Source organism: Rana temporaria, chromosome 5 (assembly GCF_905171775.1).
Source record: "Rana temporaria chromosome 5, aRanTem1.1, whole genome shotgun sequence".
In the NCBI taxonomy this organism is placed as follows: Eukaryota; Metazoa; Chordata; class Amphibia; order Anura; family Ranidae; genus Rana; species Rana temporaria.
In genome coordinates, this window is record NC_053493.1 from 232,350,768 (window position 1) to 232,369,541 (window position 18,774).

Sequence of the window (18,774 nt, forward strand, 5' to 3'; positions counted from 1 at the left end):
GTTATTGGTCAGGGCCAATTCCAGAAGCTCTAGAATGAATTCATTCTGAGCTCCAAATTCTTGGTAATTTTGATCCAGAAAATACGACACCGCCCTGAGGCCCCACTCATGAGGTATCGACGTGTAAAGCAATTCCACGTCGATCCCGACAAGTAGGGCCCCAGGGGGAACCTCCAAGTCTTGTAATTTCATAAGTACATCCCTTGTGTCCCATACATAAGAAGGTAATTCTGTGACAAGCATTTTGATGTAACTATCCACAAACTTGCCTAATCGTTCAAGTGGGCCATTGATTGCCGAGACGATTGGCCCTCCGGTGGATCAGTAAGTGGTTTATGAAGCTTTGGGATCATCTAAAGAGTAGGGTTATTATATTCCCCAATCTTCAGATAGTCCCGTTCTTTGGGACTAAGTAAGTTCGCTTCATAGGCAAGACAGATAGTTTGATTGACATTAACAACCAGAGCAGCAAAAGGGTTAGAGGGTAGTTTACGAAAGGTAGATACATCACTGAGTTGTCTGAAGACTTCCCGTTCATAAAGGTCATTTGATAGTAATACTATATTTCCACCCTTATCGCTACCCTTTACCGTAAGATCGCCTGCTGCTTCTAATTCAAAAAGAGCAAGACGTTCCTCATTTGATAAGTTATCTGATCCTCGCCTTTTCCAGTCAATTTTATGTAGATCATTTTTGGCTAGATCCAAAAAGAGTCGTATCCAATGATACTTGTGTAAAGGAGGCATTTTAAGGGATTTGATACATCATTCACTTATTCTTCTGGCTCTGTCAGGTTCAACTGATTCTGTTGAATCAGTTTGTTCATCGAGATAGTGCCATAAGGTTTTCTAAAGCCTGTTGGTCTTCCTTCTCCTCTGATGTCATAGTTCCTCGGTCCATCTGGGGCATATCTGTTTTCTGCCCAGCATGAAAAAGTTGACAGACAACTTTACGTAAAAATAAATTGAAATTCCTATTTAGAGTAAATTTGTCCATTGAGGACACAGGGGAGAAGGACAGGCCCTTACTGAGTAAATTTAAATGTCTTTGTTCAAGTTTAAATTTTGACAGATTAATCACCCGCATATCCAAATTAGAGGGTACTGAAAGATTAACAGCACCTGTATTTTCTATTATTTGGAACTCCGGGTTCACATCTGTCTCTTGAGTTTTGCCTCTGTGGTTTCCTCCTCCGCCTTCTCTTAACATTTATATAAATATTTTGTATCAATAAACCCCCTTTTTTATGCGGCACGGTCCACCCGTGGCGTCTTTATCTCCGGGAGGGTACATTTTCTTTTGTTTTGGGGTCTTTTTTGTTTTGCATTACTGTTGCCTATGGAGACCGCACCTTACTCGGTGAGTTCATAACTAATCCGTTAATGTGATAGGAAGAACTTCCTGCACAGTTATTGAATATAGTGAGCATAGAACCTGCCCTTCCCTTTTTGCTTACTAAACCAAGGGGCCTGCATTGACTGTATCTGGTTTCCCATAGTACACAGAACATGGAAATACAATTATTTTAGTAAATATAAACTGCTAAATACCTTTTCTCATCAGCAGTTAGAGCAGTCTTGTGACTTATATCAGTATCCAGCCAAGCATTGCTTAAAGCTTGTAGCATGACCCCTGACCTTCTGTCTGGACAGCGCATGATTGTCCCTGTGCTAAACACATGCATCTTCCCAAGAAAAAAAAACTCTCTAGGTAATGCACACCAAACTGAGCATGTGTTGCCTGACTACATGGACTCTGTGTTATCAGCAAATTATTAGCAGTCAGTGCAAGGAGGATCAGAGAAGCCAGGATCAAACAGCCTTTTTACACAATGCAGGGGATTAACCCCTTAGGTTCCACAGCGAGTATAACAAGCAAGCTTTACTGCATATACAGACTGATTTTACTGTTGTGAATTTAGTAACATTTGAAATTCATTATTTTCCTCAAAGGTCTACAAAAACCCATAATGACAACGTGAAAGAAGTTTGTTTGAAATGTTTGCAAATGTTATAAAAATAATAAATGAAAAAAAATCACATGTACATACAGTAAGGGCACTTTCACACTGAGGCGGTAAGGCGCTTTACCGTTGTTTTAGAGGCACTCTTCGGATGCTGGCTGGGTGCTTTTAATCCCCACTAGTGCCCGAAAAAGGGTTAAAATCGCCGCTGCAGCTCAGGTGCATTTCTGTTTCCACTGATCATCCTTGAGATGTTTCTACTACTTGATTGGAGTCCACCTGTGTTATATTCAGTTGATTGGACATGATTTGGAAAGGCACACGCCTGTCTATATAAGGTCTCACAGTTAACCGTGCATGTAAGAGCACACATTAAGCAATGAAGTCCAAGGAATTGTCTGTAGACCTCTGATACAGGATTGTATTAAGGCACAGATCTGGGGAAGGGTACAGAAAAATGTCTGCAGCATTGAAGGTCCCAATGAACACAGTGGCCTCTATCATCCATAAATGGAAGAAGTTTGGAACAGCAAGGGCTCCTCCTAGAGCGAGCCACAAGACCAAACTGAGCGATCGGGGGACAGGGCCTTAGTCAGGGAGGTGACCAAGAACCCGATGGTCACTCTGACAGAGCTCCAGCGTTTCTCTGTGGAGAGAGGATAAACTTCTAGAACAACCATCTCTGCAAATCTCCAAATCTTGAGGCTGTAATTAATTGGTGTTTCAAAAAAGTATTAAGCAAGGCTGTGAATACTTATGTGCATGGGATTTTTTTTGTGTTTTTATTTTACATTTTTTTTGCAAAGATTTCAAAAAAACTTCTTTCACGTTGTCGTCATGGGGTATTGTTTGTAGAATTTTGGAATAAGGCTGTAACATAACAAACTGTGGAAAAAGTTAAGCGCTGTGAATACTTTCCAGATGAAATGTACATTTGTGAGAAGACAACGTCAAATTAACAAATATACTTTTTTGAGCATTTTTTATATTCAAAAGCTAGGGTATAAAGCCATGGCATGGGTTGCAGGAAAGAAAATTGCTTGATTCCCCCATCAACACAGACAGTTTTGACAGTAGAATCCCTCCCACGAAGCTTGTGTGTGTGTGTGTATGTGTGGCACATGACTCCCAGGAAAAAAGCTATGATCTTTGCTAGCGGCCACACCAGCCGATAGCAATAATCGCATGTAAAATCTGGCAAGCTTGTTGCCCATACATGGTTCAAATCTTGGCTGGTTCCTGCTAAACCGGCTGAGATTCCAACCGCCTATACCCAGCTTAAGTCACCAAGTTAGAATCTAGTGGTTGCAGATTAAGTTTTGAATAACCCTTTCTTCTGTCCAAATCTGCAGGGCAATGTGGTTTTAGATCGACAGAGTAATAGTGTAACCTGTCTGCAACAACTTTTTTCAGGAAGAGAGGTCACCAATGGGAGTATTTCCTCAGTCATGTTTCCTTTATTCCTTTAAATTTCCCAGGCAAAATCTGGCATTGTTTTAGCCCAGTCTTCTTCTATGGAATTTGTATGTTAAAATTATGTTTGTGAAGATAATTATAAGAAAATATTTTTTTTACCTGACAGTAAACTTTATTTTGCTATAATCTTTCATGGCAAGAAATTCTATGGTACAAAACAAATTCTAAAGTATATGTCCAGACAACACCCAAATGTGTAATGTAAATCGCAGGACTTATGTTATTACTCTGTATCACAAGAGTTTTTCATAGGTTAATCTAAATGTCTGCATGCCTGGGGTTCTGCGATTTGTTTTACTGTGCAACATGCTGTACTCCATGCACTTGTTTGTAAATTAGAACTAACAATGCTTTGTTAATTTGTGGTTTTTGTTTCTATGGTTTTTGTTTTATTTCTTGCTTCTTGAAAAACTGGAAAAAAAACTCAATAAAAAATACTTGACTTAAAAAAAAGAGACAAAACATGTATTGCACAGATGTAATGAATGCGTTTTATTTTTATTTGTTATTTTTATTTACTTAGACCCAAATTATAATTTTAGGATAATGACATTGTTTTGCTTCTACTCTTCTGTTTTTCAGATCCATCAGGCTGGTCTTACTTGTGATTACTCTGAGCTTCCACACCACGTCAGTTCAGAAATTGAGATTGAGGGCCTCATGCAGTCCATGAAACATTTACTGAAACATTTGCCAAAACCTACGCTTGTCACATTAGCCAGGTAATGGTGTTTACCTATGATAATTTAGTCTGAAATATCAAATGTCTTTCCCTAAATTTCATTTATTTTTTTTCAATATACTTGTACATTTTTTCAAGTAAAATTAACTAATATAACCTAGTTATTATCCACATACATACACTGCGCCCGGCGCAGATGTAAGATACGCTACGCCGCTGTAACTTACTTGGCTTTGGTTTGAATCTTTGAATTTGGCGGCGTAGTGTATCTCTCGCGGCGTAATTCAAATTGGGCGGGTAGGGGGCGTGTTTCATTTAAATGAAGCGCGTGCCCGCCCCGAACGAACGGCGCATGCGCCCTCCGAAAAAACTCCCAGGGCGCATTGCTCCAAATGACATCGCAAGGACGTCATTGTTTTCAACTTGAAAGTAAATGGCGTACAGCCCCATTCGCGGACGACTTACGCAAACGACGGGAACGACGGCCATACTTAACATTGAGTACGCCACCATATAGCAGCTTAAACTTTACGCCAGAAAAAGCCGAACAGAAACGACGTAAAAAAATGCGACGGCCGGTCGTACGTTCGTGGATCGTCGGAAATAGCTAATTTGCATACTCGACGCAAATTACGACAGGAACGCCACCTAGCGGACGCTGAAAAATTGCATCTAAGATCTGACGGCGTACAAAGACGTACGCCTGTCAGATCTAACACAGATGCCGTCGTATCTTGTTTTGTGGATACCAAAACAAAGATACGACGCGCAAAATTTGAAATTACGCGGCGTATCAAGAGATACACTGCGTAATTTCTTTGAGGATCTGCCCCAATATATTTAGAATAGTGTTGTGTATGAGGTCAGATTTGCTTCTGATAAAAAATTAAATGGTCCACTCACATTCCTATTTCTAACATGCTAATTTCTATCCTGACTTTGTTGGAACCAAAGTATCCAATTAAAAATGCAATTTACAATACAAGAGTGCTTGTTCATATTAAATAATAAAAGACAACTTTAAATAATTCTTCAATGGGCCCTTAGCCCCTCAATGGGCTAAGAAAACTGAAGATCATATATATAATCAGTTAACATTCACAAATAATTGCTTCATTTTATTCTTAAGGGGCTGTTAAAATAGAACTCCATTCCACCTTGCAAATAATGGCCCTCTTGAGAGCTTATATTCTCTTTTGCTACAGGGTGCCGTTAGACGGAGTAAAGTCATTAGAATGACATGTAAACATAACTCTAATATATTAGTTTCAAAATGTTTTTATGCTCACAAGTAAATGTTATTTTAGTTCTTAACAACTACTATTTACTTGTAAGAAAATAAACAATTTTGACAGTATAATTAAATTGTGCTTGTCTTTTTCTGTTGATCAATAAGCAGAAAATATTATCAGAAAATAGAAACATCTGAAATCTTGCTCATCTTTGTAAATTTCTGTTGCTTTATGTTCCATAAGCCTGTCCTCATACGCATGTATGTCGGTCAGAGGCCAGGTTGAATGGAATGTTTGGTCTTATGCCCAGCTTAAAGTATTTAAAGTTTGGAAGGATACGCCCCCTGATAACCCTACCCCTTTCTGTGAGTCTTCAGCTTTTAGCTAGCGCCCTGAGGGGATAGACTCCTGTATAGAGGAGATTACATGTAACTTAAAGTGATATTAAAGTGGTTGTAAATGCAGAAGTTTTTTTTAACTTCACGCATTAAAATACAAAGCCTTCTGTGTGCAGCAGCCCCCCTAATACTTGCCTGAGCCCCTCTCAATCCATCGATGTTCATGAGTGCCTTGGCCGTCCTGGAGAAGGGCGGGGCCAAACTGCGGCTCCGTATCTGAACAGATACACAGAGCTGCGGCTCGGGTGCCCCCATAACATGCTGCTTGCTGTGGGGGTATTCAGCAGGAGGGAGGAGCCAGGAGCTCTGAAGATGCCTTTAATGGTTTTTACTCTCCTGAACAATTTAACTTGACAGATAGTAACCCACGTTTAAAAAGGTAAATTTGTATGTGTTTTGCTGCATTTGCGTTTAGATGCGTTTGGCGCTTGAAATGCCTTTTGCGTTCCAAAAAAAAGCCTCTAAACTCAACTGCCTAGAAATTACTGTAAACGACCCTGTGTACATGTACTGATAAGATAACATAGAGGAGAGTTCAGGGGCAGGTGAAAAAAATGCCCAATTGCTCCTAAATGTCCGTTTACCAGCAGCAGCGTACATGAGGCCTAACACTACTGTGTGTTTCCCTTTTGAAGTTACTGTCTCTTAGAATATTTCTATATTCAAGTCCTCCCCTCCTTGTCAGCCTGTTACTGAACTCCAGGATCCCCCACCCTTCAATAGGGGTGAGTCAATGAATTTTCACCGCACCTCTAATTTATTTAAGTGTCGATTTTCACTGTTTTAACCCATTCAACCAGCAAATATCAAATACGAGGAATAGCCTATTAACAAAAGAGGCTGTGGATACACCTCTGCAAATGTTGAAAACATAATCCTGAATTAATAACAATAGGAGAACCTCAGTCAAACATACTATCGACGTATTAAGTAACTTGATTGTGTGGCCTGCATATCCAGGGATAAAAAAAAAAGTGGGGGGAGAAAAGTTTTTAAATAAAATCAACCAGCTAAACCAACTGTCGCTCCTGGGCTCTAAACAGATGGCAGCACTCCCATATTGCCGTATGTCAAGCCACCCTATCACCCAAATGGGCCGACATGAACTCCATAAGCCCCACATCCTTAATTCAAGCCTAAAGATCTGATAGTGTTGGGGGATGTCGCTTTTTCCAGTGAAGGGCCACCAAACACCTAGCCTAGTATATGTGTGGCCAATTTTTGGGCTAGCTCAGGAAGTTTAGGTGGGAGGAGACCCAATAGAAAAAGCCCAGGGGAGAAGGGAATATTTACTTCAAACAGCCGATGGAGTAGTCCCTGGACGGAGCGGCAATAAGGCTGAAGCAATGGGCAATGCCAATAGAAGTGGAGTAACGTGGCCCGGTCTTGAAGACATTTCCAACAGCGATCCAAAGCTGACGGGTATATAGCATGTAGGCAAGATGGTGTCATATATACCAAAAGAAGAGCACCTTATACGTGTTCTCTTTATAACTTGTACATGTAGAACTCTTAGGTGCATAGGACCATATAGATCTCCAGAACACCTGTTTTTATTGCTGTCTGTGCCCCCATTAAGGAGATTCACTGTCTTTTTTTATTTTTACGGTTTACTCTATCCTGAATTACAAAAGTTTTGCTTTAGTTCTACTTTAAAGCCAAGTTGGACTGTTGTTTTATTACTGTAATGCAGCCAGGCTGCAAGTCATAAATTAGTTTTTTTTAATTCTCACACAAAACTGTATCCCGGATTTCCAGTGCTCTAAGGCTCCCCACTCCCTGATTGTAGTAGCGTTTGTTGTATATGCAGTCTGTCTGCATTGAGGGAAATAATAACAAGGGTCCCATCTGGCTTTAAATCAAAGCAGGAAATACAACATCCTCCGCTTTTTCGTAAACTAGATTATCCTTTATTTTTGTCTGCTTATATTGTTCAGCAGATTGTAGTTTAACCACTTAACCCCCGGACCATGTTGCTGGTCAAAGACCAGAGCATTTTTTGCGATTCGGCACTGCATCAATTTAACTGACAATTGCGCGGTCGCGCGACGTGTTTTCCAAACAAAATTGGCGTCCCTTTTCCCCCACAAATAGAGCATTTTTTTGGTGATATCACCTCTGCGGTTTTTAGTTTTTGCGCTATAAACAAAAATAGAGCGGCAATTTTGAAAAAAATAAATATTTTTTTACTTTTTGCTATAATAAATATCCCCCAAAAATATATTTAAAAAAAACTTTTTTTTCCCCTCAGTTTAGGCTGATATGTATTCTTCTACATATTTTTTGTAAAAAAAATCGCAATAAGCATTTTGTTTGCGCAAAAGTTATAGCGTTTACAAAAAAGGGGGTATTTTTATGGCATTTTTATTAATATTTATTTTTTTTACTAGTAATGGCGGCGATCAGCGATTTTTTTTTTCGGTACTGCGATATTATGGCGGACACTTTTGACACATTTTTGGGACCATTGGCATTTTTATAGTGATCAGTGCTATAAAAATGCATTGGATTACTATAAAAATACCACTGGCAGTAAAGGGGTTAACACTAGGGGGCGGTAGAGGGGTTAAGTATGTTCCCTGGGTGTGTTCTAACTGTAGGCGGGGTGGCCTCACTACGGGAAATGACTGATCTTCTGTTCATACATTGTATGAACAGAAGATCCGCATTTCTCTCCCTAAAAGGCTGTAACAAGCGATCGTGTGTGCCCGGCGGCGATCGCGCCCCCCCGGGCACAGGAGTCGGGGGCGCGCACGCGCCCCTAGTGGCCTGCGCGAGAGCCGACGTATGGCTTAAACTCCGGCGGCTGGTCGGCAAGCAGTTAACCATTTTCAAATTGGGACAGCAGTGCAAGACAGAAATCCTAATTGCCTTGCCACTTTACTGGACAGTTTTATTCACATTCCATTCTTTTTATCTAACATTTTCTTTAAATAAATATTATTTCTCTTTATTTGTGTTCTAGATCCAGTTTAGATGATTACTGCCCATCCGATCAAGTTGATTTCATTCAAGAAAAAGTTCTGGATGTCCTCCGCTCATTGTATGGCACACTGGATGTTCATTTAGAATTTTCCCCTGGATCATCTTCTATCTGAAGTCACATTGTTACATTTAGGAATATCATTTTTATTTAATTGGTGATTTGAATTTTCTTTCAGCACATTATATGTAATATATATAAGAAAAAAGACTGCGCTGTATATAAAACTATGGCTGCAACTCAAAGTGAAATACACATAAAGATAGGTTAGATAAGAAGCTGTGCTCTCAGATTGACATATTGTCCAATGTAAATGCAAACAAATTTAAAAAAATTAAAAATGATAAGTCCCAATGAGTGAGACATGTGACATATATAAAGTCCTCCAATGCACAGTGAAATCTTGGCAATTCCTCCAATGAGAACATTTTGTGAAAAGACAAACCTCAAAAGTTCATGAAAATCCTGTGACTTTAAAGGATCACTAAAGGAATTTTTTTTTTTTTAGCTAAATAGCTTCCTTTACCTTACTGCAGTCCTGGTTTCGTGTCCTCATTGTTCGTTTTTGCTTTGAAGTTGCTGTAATTCTGCTGTGATCTCCACACTTCCTGCTTGTCTGGCTCCTTTTGAAAAATCTCATAGCAGCTTTTCACTGTGGTCCAAGCTGTGTGTCTAAAACTCCTCAGAACCAATCAGATTCATTTTAAAAACAAAACACTGCCCTGGATTTGTTTGTTTTTGTTCTGTGGGTCTCTTTACTTCGCAGAAACATGAAACCAGTTTAAAAACGAAAGTGAAACTGCAGGTACATTATATGTTTGAATTTAATCTATTTTTAATCATCTTTAAAAGGAATCGGTTAACTTGTATGTCTCTATACCCTGTAAACAGTCATTTCAGCAAAAAAAATTGTTTCCTTTAGTGACCCTTTAAGGATGGACAGAGTGAATCCACCACCACAGAGAGTGCACGCTTACCAGCTGCACACGCTTTGACGCTTGTGGCTAATACCCAGCCAGGACCTTTTCCTCCAGAAACCTCAGATGTCCAATAGAGCCATATGAATCTGTTGATCATGACGGTGGTCAGAAGCACAGCATTACAAATCCACACTCGATGTTACAAGTAGTGTCAGCCCATTTGGTCTTCTTCCTTGGTCCAAGGGGCTCTTATTAGTGCAGCAGTTAATACCTTCTGCGATCGATGGTGGCACCGAATATCTGACTGATCCTTTGTTCCTTCAGGCTGCTGGTCTGGGTACACAGTCTCTCTGCTCCACACTGCTTCCTTCAACCTCCTTTTTTCTTCTTTTATGTGCCAAATGCAGAGGCACAACGTTATATATTATATGTAAACCCTTAACATTGAACTTTTTTTTGTTCTTTTGGTCTGCTAAATATATCATTGGAAGTGTTTTGTCATAGTTGTTCGATAAATGTAAAAAAGAGCTGTTGATTTTTGAATTCTTGTGAGCTGATAACTTCCTATGCTCACTGTCTGTACACAAGGACAAATTATGGCGATAAGGAGAGGACTTTGTACTAATCTTTATAATGCATCAGAAATGATGGAGGCACGACTGACAACACGTGCTTAAAAAATTAGAGCCAAAAATAGTGTTGCCATGTCAAAGAGGAAGGTAGGACCACATTATATTTCTGGCACACCAGCAATTATTTTTCTGTAATTGCAGATTGTAAAAAAGGATGAAACTAAGAAATGTGCATGTGTTTCAGAGATGTATGATTTTGTTTATTTTTTTTAGTTTGCCTTGACAAACATTTGAAACCAAAGCTTGGTATTTAGCAGTTAAGGGTTTAGGTCCATGCAGTTTCTTCTATCTTTTTAAATACAAACATGTCAAAATTCTTTCGGTTTCAAGATGCAGTTACACTTTAATGCTATACTCACACTTAAGGGCCATACACGGGGGACAAATGACGGGCGGCATTGACCGTTTCAACAGAAACCAGCCGACATTCAGCCTGTGTGTATGTGAGCTGGTTTGACAGAAGGCGGCCGTCTGACCAGCCTCTGTCAGAGGGGCATGACCGAAAATGGTCTGCTGATTGGCATCCGATCAGTGCTCCCAGCCAATGGCTGAGATCATTGACTAGTGTGTTCTGGTGGTAGGGGGGAGGTATGTCCCCCCTGTCACAACCCCATAGCTTAGCAGGGGAGATCGCTGTACTAACATTGCATGGTTCTTAATTTTTTTTATTTTATTTTTTTAGTTCAACCCCCTGGGTTAAAAGAAAAATTGTGTGTATTAAGCTTTAAATACTTATTACCAGAATGAGTGGGGCTCCCAATGTAAGGGATAGACTGATATAATTGATTAGAGCATACAAACATAAAATGTCTTCTGAGTGGTTGCGATTAGGTTTTATTATCTTGCTGGATTAAGAGGCATGGAGTTGTGTTTTGGGAAGTACTAGAAAGAAATTATTGTTCAAATATTTAGCTAGTATCTTGCCTGTAGAAAACGTATTTTGGCATGAAACGGATATTTTGTTTTTATAGACAAAGATTTTGTTATTTTTTTGTGTTTTTATAGTAAGTAAAATACTGTTAATTTTTATTATATATTAATGTATTGTACAGCATGCTGGATTTTAAAATTCAGTAAGCCTCTTAAGCAATATATTTGTTATATGTCTAGTTTACAAATGTATTAATAATTGTTGCACTATATTCAAGCCTTATCTCCATGAAAGTCTAATGATATTTAAAAATAAACACTACTTGTTTCTGTTACTATACACAAATCCATGAAAGAGTGTCACTTAATGGCAGAAAATGCCATTTTCACTATTGCCACGGGAACACTTTTGTGCATCTTAGATTTTATGTTAATTACACAAAACATAAACACATGGGTTATAGTCAAGTATTAACCTCTTAACCTCTTGCCGACCGCGCCATAGCCGATATACGGCTACAGCGCGGTCAAGTTATTCTGGGAGGATGTCTATGGACGTCCTCCCGTTCTCGCGCGCTCGCAACAGTTTCCGTGCGCAACATGGATCGGGGTAAAAGACCAATGAAAACGGTCTTTTACCATGTGATCGCTCCCTCCAATGAGGAAGCGATCACAATGTAAACAAACAGGGGTCACAGCGAGGTTCTTCTCTCCTCACACCGATACAGCGTGTGAGGAGAGAAGAGATTACAGTCCAAAATAGTGAGTGTATTTGCTATTTTTGGAGAACTACAGTGCCCAGAAGTGCCACAAAGTGCCAATCTGAGCCCCCAAAGTACCCAGAAGTGCCACTACAGTACCCATCAGTGCCACTACAGTACCCAGCAGTGCCACTAGTTTTCAGTGATTGGCACCATAGTTTGTAGACCCTATAACTTTCACCCAGACTAAATAATATCCACTCATTTTTGGATATTTTTTACCAAAGATATGTAGCAGTATACATTTTTGCCCAAATTTATGAAGAAAAATTATTTATTTGCAACATTTTATAATGGAAATGAAGAAAAAATCTCTTTTTTTTTACAAAGTTTTCAGTCTTTTTTCATTTATAGCACAAAAAATAAAAAACCCAGAGGTGATCAAATACCACCAAAAGAAAGCTCTATTTGTGGGAAAAAAAGGACAGAAATTTCATATGGGTAATCGCAATCTCGTCTTTTATATTTTACCAAAGGTGGGTAGTTTATTGCATTTGTCCTAAAATTCTTTCTTACTGAAATTTTGCGTTCCCTAGACCTATGCAGTAATAACGCGTGATGTAAAATAATGGAACAACCACAAACTGGTCACAAGAGAAACATGGAGGCTGTGACTACTGACCTACTCCTACTTCTAATGCCCCGTACACACGATCGGAATTTCCGATGGACGTTTTCCATCGGATTTTCTGATTGTGTAGTAGCTCCATCTGAGTTTTTTCATCTGAATTTCCGATCAATTTCATTGGGCTTTAGATATAGCACATGTTCTATATTTTTTCAATGGAATTCCGTCAGAATTCCGATGTGATTTGGTCGGGCAAAAGCCTGATCGTGTGTACGCGGCATTAGTGTTTGTCTGCCATGGTGAGCTTCTTGCTTCAGATCTTTTAGGTCTCTAACCCAGAACAGGTAAACCGACAAACCCTTTTTGCTTTCCTAGTCTGCGTGGTTGTTGAACTGCTGTTCAGTTTATGTGATTTATTATGCTTAAATATTTTACAAACCAACCACAGTTTTTTATATGATTGGAGGCAATACTGCAACTCTTGCTTTCTTTGGATTTGAAAATACAGTGCACTTTTCTACAAGTGTAAATTGAACTACATGTAGTTGTTTTTTTAGCAATATATCACCTTTTTCTAGGCTATGAGAAAAAATTAATTCTTCGGTCTCCATACTCTTTCTGTACATGGGTTGCCAAGCAACTATATCTGTTCTTGCACTGAGATTGATGAGAAGAGAAAAACATTAATGCTGATCAATGTTTGTACCTAACAATACTGCCATATACCATTTCTGTGAATAATCTAAAACATTTGTTGTGATAGCCTGTCAGTAGTCATCTGATTGTAATACATTTTTTCTCTATTCAAAAAACGGATAAATATTATTGTCAGATCTTCTACGTACAGTATTTTTAACCACTTCCATACAGGGCACTTATACACCTTCCCGCCCAGACCAATTTTTAGCTTTCAGCGCTGTTGCACTTTGAATGACAATTGCGCGGTCATGCTACACTGTACCCAAACTAAATTTTTATCATTTTGTACCCACAAATAGAGCTTTCTTTTGCTGGTATTTGATCACCTCTGGGATATTGAGTTTCTGCAAAAAAAAAGTGCACTGACGGGCACTGATAAGGCGGCACTGATGGGCACCGATGTGGTGGCATTGATGGGCACTAATATGCAGCACTGATGGGCAGCACGGATGGGCACAGATAGGCGGCACGGATAGGCGGCATGGATGGGCGGCATGGATGGGCACTGATAGGTGGCACGGATGGGCATAGATGGGCACTATCGTATGTGTTGTACTAATGGATGCCAATCAGTGCCAAACAATGCCTGCCAATCAGTGATGCCCATTGTGGGCACTGATTGGCATCCATTGCGGCACTGATTGGCATCCATTTTTGTGTCCTCCTCATCCCTGGTGGTCTAGGGTGCCAACCTTTTTTTTTTAATCCCTGGTGGTCTAATGGGCATCCCTGGTGGTCCAGTGGGCATCCCTGGTGGTCCAGTGGGCATCCTCAGGGGGGCTGTGCTGATAATCGATCAGCACAAACCCCCCCTGTCACAGGAGCAGCCGATCGGCTCTCCTCTACTCGCGTCTGACAGACGCGAGTGAGGAAAAGCCGATTACCAGCTTTTCCTATTTACATTGTGATCAGCCATGATTGGACACGGCTGAGAGTCCGTGAGAGACTCTTTACCTTGATCGGTGTTGCGGGGTGTCAGACTGACACCCTGCAACAACGATCGCCGCGATGCGCGCCCCCAGGGGCGTGCAGCGGCTCAGAATCCTGAGGACGTCATAAGACGTCCAGTCAGGATTCTACAACCACTTTGCCGACGTCAATATGTCATTGGCGGGCGGCAAGTGGTTAATGTAGCCCCTTGCATTAACCTTGTGCCGGCTATTGGTACTGCTGTGTTCAGACCCAACAGGTTTCGCTACTTTTTAGTTCACCCTCCCCTACTCAAGTGCCAACATGTTTGGTGAATGCCATCCAGGTGTAATCATGTTCTGATATTCTACATATATTAATGTTATTCTTGAATATGTCTAAAATATAGATCTTTTTATGATTTCTTTAAAAACACTACCCAACATACATTGTATCTAGTGTTCATTCTATTGAATATCAGGAACAAAATGTAGTTATGGTAGCAGTATGTACTCTGTAGTAAAATACGTTTTTTAAATGTATTAAACCAGTCGAACAATACCTGTCATGATTTGACAGACTAAAATTTAGAAGTCTTGTGTTGTTGTTGCGTTTCTCTGAGCATATTTCTGTGTAATCTTTCAGCTGTTAGCATGGTCATGTTTGTTATGAAAAATGTCCAAAAATACTCCTCTTACCTGAATTATAAGTAACTTGCCTATTTTAAACTGCACTGAAAGAGTTATTTATGTATAGTTTCCTAGAAATACAAGATTCGTCATTTTTAGCACTTTAATTTGGTGTGAAGCCTTTGGTCACAGAGGATTTGGTGCATTACACTCAAGCACTAAGACCTTGCAGTATTATTTGGTAGCCTAATTCGTCTGCCTGTCATAAATGTTTTTTCTTTTGCTGTAAGGGCTGGTTAATGCTAAGTGTTAGCTTTAGGAGTAAGGTTAAAGCAGAAATCTAGTCTACTAAAAAAGATGCACCATGCAGTGCTTAATAATCATTTTATCTAGAGCATAACGAGTCATGTGAAATACTTACCTTATTCTTCACTCCCACAGACTTCCTTTCCATTGCAATAGAGGTACCCTGAAGCAGCTGCTTGTTTTTATATGATTACGTCAAGGGCCTGCCCACATACCAAGTGTATGAAGGAGGGTGCCATCAACGCATTGCAAGGTGCATTTATCAGGGTTCAATTCAGTGGTTGAAGTTCGGTTTAAAGCGGTTGTAAACCCGCATATACAATTTTTTTACACCTGCAAGGCAAAAGCCATAATGAGCTAGTATGCACTGCATGCTAGCTCATTATGAAATACTTACCTCGGAACGAGGAGAAGAGAATTTACCTGGTCCACGCCGAGCGAGATGTCATCTTGAGTCGGCGTGTCTTCCAGGTATCGCCACTCCAGCGCTGTGATTGGCTGGAGCGGCGATGTCGTCACTCCTGCGCATGCGCGCGGGAGATTTCATTCCGGCAGGCGGGCCCTTTAGCCGAGGATCAGCGGCAATCAGCGGCGCATTGCGAGGGGAATATCACCTAAACCGTACAGGTTTAGGAGATATTCTTTATACCTACAGATGAGCCTTATTATAGGCTTACCTGTAGGTAAAAGTCAAAAAGTGGGGTTTACAACCACTTTAATTATAAAAAGTAGCAATGAGTTCTTGTTATATGTTGGATTTAGGGGTAAGGTTAAGGGTACGATTTAGGGGTTGGTGTAAGGTTTAACCACTTAAGGACTGGGCCTCTTTCTGAGATTAAAAAAAAAAATATTTGCCAGAAAATTACTTGGAACCCCCAAACATTATATATATTTTTTTCTAACACCCTAGAGAATAAAATGGCAGTTATTGCAATACTGTCTGTCACATCGTATTTGCGCAGCAGTCTTACAAGTGCACTTTTTTCGGGAAAAACACACACTTTTTTTAATTAAGACAGCAATAAAGTTAGCCAAGTTTTTTTTTATATTATGAAATATGATGTTATGGCAAGTAAATTTATACAACATGTGGAAAGGTCTATTGCGCTACTGCGAGTGTTGAAAGTGTAAACCAAAAAATGATATGTAAATAGTGAACCAAAACTATTGAATATCAAAGGTAAAAAAGTAAATACTAAAGCTGCTATATCTATAGGTGCACAAAACCAATGACAAAGTAAATAAAAAAGTGATAAGCGCTAAAGTATAGGTGTATGACACAGTGGGCTGTAGGCCAACACACTAAAACTAATAGTGAAAAGATGGGTTAGGAGAGCCCAAAAAGTGAGGGTGACTGACCCACTGAAAGCAAATATTAAAAATCTATAATAAAGTCTATGGGTGATACGACAGATGGATAATCTTGAAAGAAATTTCCAATACAAGGATCATCTGTATAGGTGGATGCAATCCGATAACTTGTCTCCTATTGCCCTTACCTTAAACCAGTTGTATATGCGCAAAGGGCAAAGGTGTTGTCCTCCTATTGGATCAGCGCCGTAACTCCTGGAGGGTTGGAGTTTCTTAAACCAGTTGTATATGCGCAAAGGGCAAAGGTGTTCTCCTCCTATTGGATTTTTAATATTTGTTTGAGTATTTGCTTTCAGTGGGTCAGTCACCCTCATATTTTGGGCTCTCCTAACCCATCTTTTCACTGTTAGTTTTAGTGTGTTGGCCTACAGCCCACTGTGTCATACACCTATACTTTAGCGCTTATCACTTTTTTATTTAATTTATACAACATGTCACGCTTCAAAATTGCAACCGCTCGTGGAATGGTGACAAACTTTTACCCTTAATAATCTTTACAGGCAATGTTTAAAAAATTCTACAGGTTGTATGTTTTGAGTTACAGAGGAGGTCCAGGGCTAGAATTATTTCTCTTGCGCTAATGATCGTGGTTATACCTCACGTGTTATTTGAACACCGTTTTCATATGCGGGCGCTACTCGAGTATGCGTTCGCTTCTGCGCGCAAGCTCGGCGGGACGGGGCGCGTTCAAATTTTATTTAATTTTTTCTTATTTATTTTACTTTTTTATTATTTTTACACTGTTCTTTTTTATATATATATATATATATATATATATATATATATATATATATATAATCTCTTATTCCTGGTTACAAGGAATGTAAATATCCCTTGTAATAGAAAAAAAAGCATGAATGAACCTCTTAAATATTTACACTAAAATGCAATAAAAAAAGTAATTTGAAAAAAAAAAAGTCCCTTTTAAGAGCTATAGTGCAAGTGACGTTTTGACGTCGCTTCCGCCCTGCAATGGTATGGAGCTAGGTGGGGGCCATCTTCCCCTCACTCGGCTCCATACTGCAGCCGGGAGAGGACGCGTTTGCCTATGCCGTTTCAGCGGCTCTGGTAAGTGACGGAGGGCACCAGAGCACCCCTCTCTCGCCACTGATAAAAGTGATCTTGCTGCGAATCCGCTGCAGAGATCACTTTTATCTGAAACGGACTGCTCACTGAAGAAGAGCTAGCTGCTGCCATAACAACTGCGGGTTACTGAAGACTTGGCTTTTCACGCAAGCCTTTCCTGCATAGGCTCTTCCACCCTTTCTGCCGCTCTGTGCTGCTTTTGGTTCCTGGGTCCTCTTTTCCCAGGATTTCTGCTATGCGCTTCGGGGTAAGACCGCGCTATATTAAGATACCTCTCAACTCATAACAACGATATTCCTCTTTAAAGTGCCAACGTATATCGTGAGCTGGTCTGGAAGTGGTCAAGTTATGTTTTTAAAAGTAAGTTATTTTTTTATTTTATTTTTGTTTTGTCTGCAATGGGAGAAAGGTTGGATCCCCTGTCAGATTTTACTGCTGGATTTTCCCTCACTATCTGTGCTGTGGACAATGTTTTACCACACTGAAAGTGAAGGAAAATCTGCACCAGGGAAACAGACCACATGAAAAGCTGACAATGGTTTTAGCATTCCCCTGCTTAAAGTGGTTGTAAACCTCCAACATGAAATTTGAACAAAGCATATTCCTCCATAGTGTATACTTGACTCAATCAGCACTGAGTGTCATTTGTCTGCTGCCTCATTCCTTTGCTATCAGTAAAAGTCACTTCTGACATGTTTTCCTGACACCAAGAGAAAAATTGTGACAGTGGAGGGATCAACCAGGGTGCCCCTCCCCTTCAATCAGCTTTTGTACAGTGTGTAACTGCAGTTCCCCGACCCTGCTTTGTGACTCTTTGAAAAATCATTTCCATCTATCTTTACAATATTGTACATTTACAAGACAAATGACTGCAAATGAACAAATAAACAGGTACAATTTATGTAGGATGATTTGCTTCATCTCTGTGTATCATTTGAGGCCAATCACTTCACTGGGCATATAAAAGGGTTTACAACCACTCTAACTTAAATTCCCCTCACTTTCTGTCCTTGGGACAATCCTTTTGCCTAAAGAGAAAAGAAGAAAGTTATCAAACAGAGCCTCCAATGGCAGTAAAACCACCCCTGACTGTATCTGAAACAAAATAAATATATAAGGTTTTGGATATAGATAAAGTTTGGGATGAACATTAGGGGAAGGCTTCATTTATATGTTGGATTTAGGACAAGGTTTTGTTTAAGGGTTAGATTTATTGGCTGAAGTTATGATTAGGGATCGGTTACTGTCATGTGTTTTAGGTTTAGGGTTAAGTTTAGGAGTAGAGTTGG

The 18,774-nt window shown here is 39.8% G+C and overlaps 1 protein-coding gene across 2 annotated transcripts in view; it reads left to right on the forward strand.

Annotated features, from left to right (window-relative positions):
- Positions 1 to 9,205, forward strand: part of C5H5orf22 (chromosome 5 C5orf22 homolog) — a 108,221-nt gene extending 99,016 nt beyond the window's left edge. For both annotated transcript variants that reach the window (XM_040353577.1, XM_040353576.1), the window contains exons 8-9: positions 4,022 to 4,161; positions 8,717 to 9,205. In XM_040353577.1, coding sequence (XP_040209511.1) covers positions 4,022 to 4,161; positions 8,717 to 8,849 — 273 coding nt within the window. In that variant the 3' untranslated portion in view covers positions 8,850 to 9,205. The remainder of the gene's footprint in view (positions 1 to 4,021; positions 4,162 to 8,716) is intronic.
- The last annotated feature ends 9,569 nt before the right edge of the window (positions 9,206 to 18,774 follow it).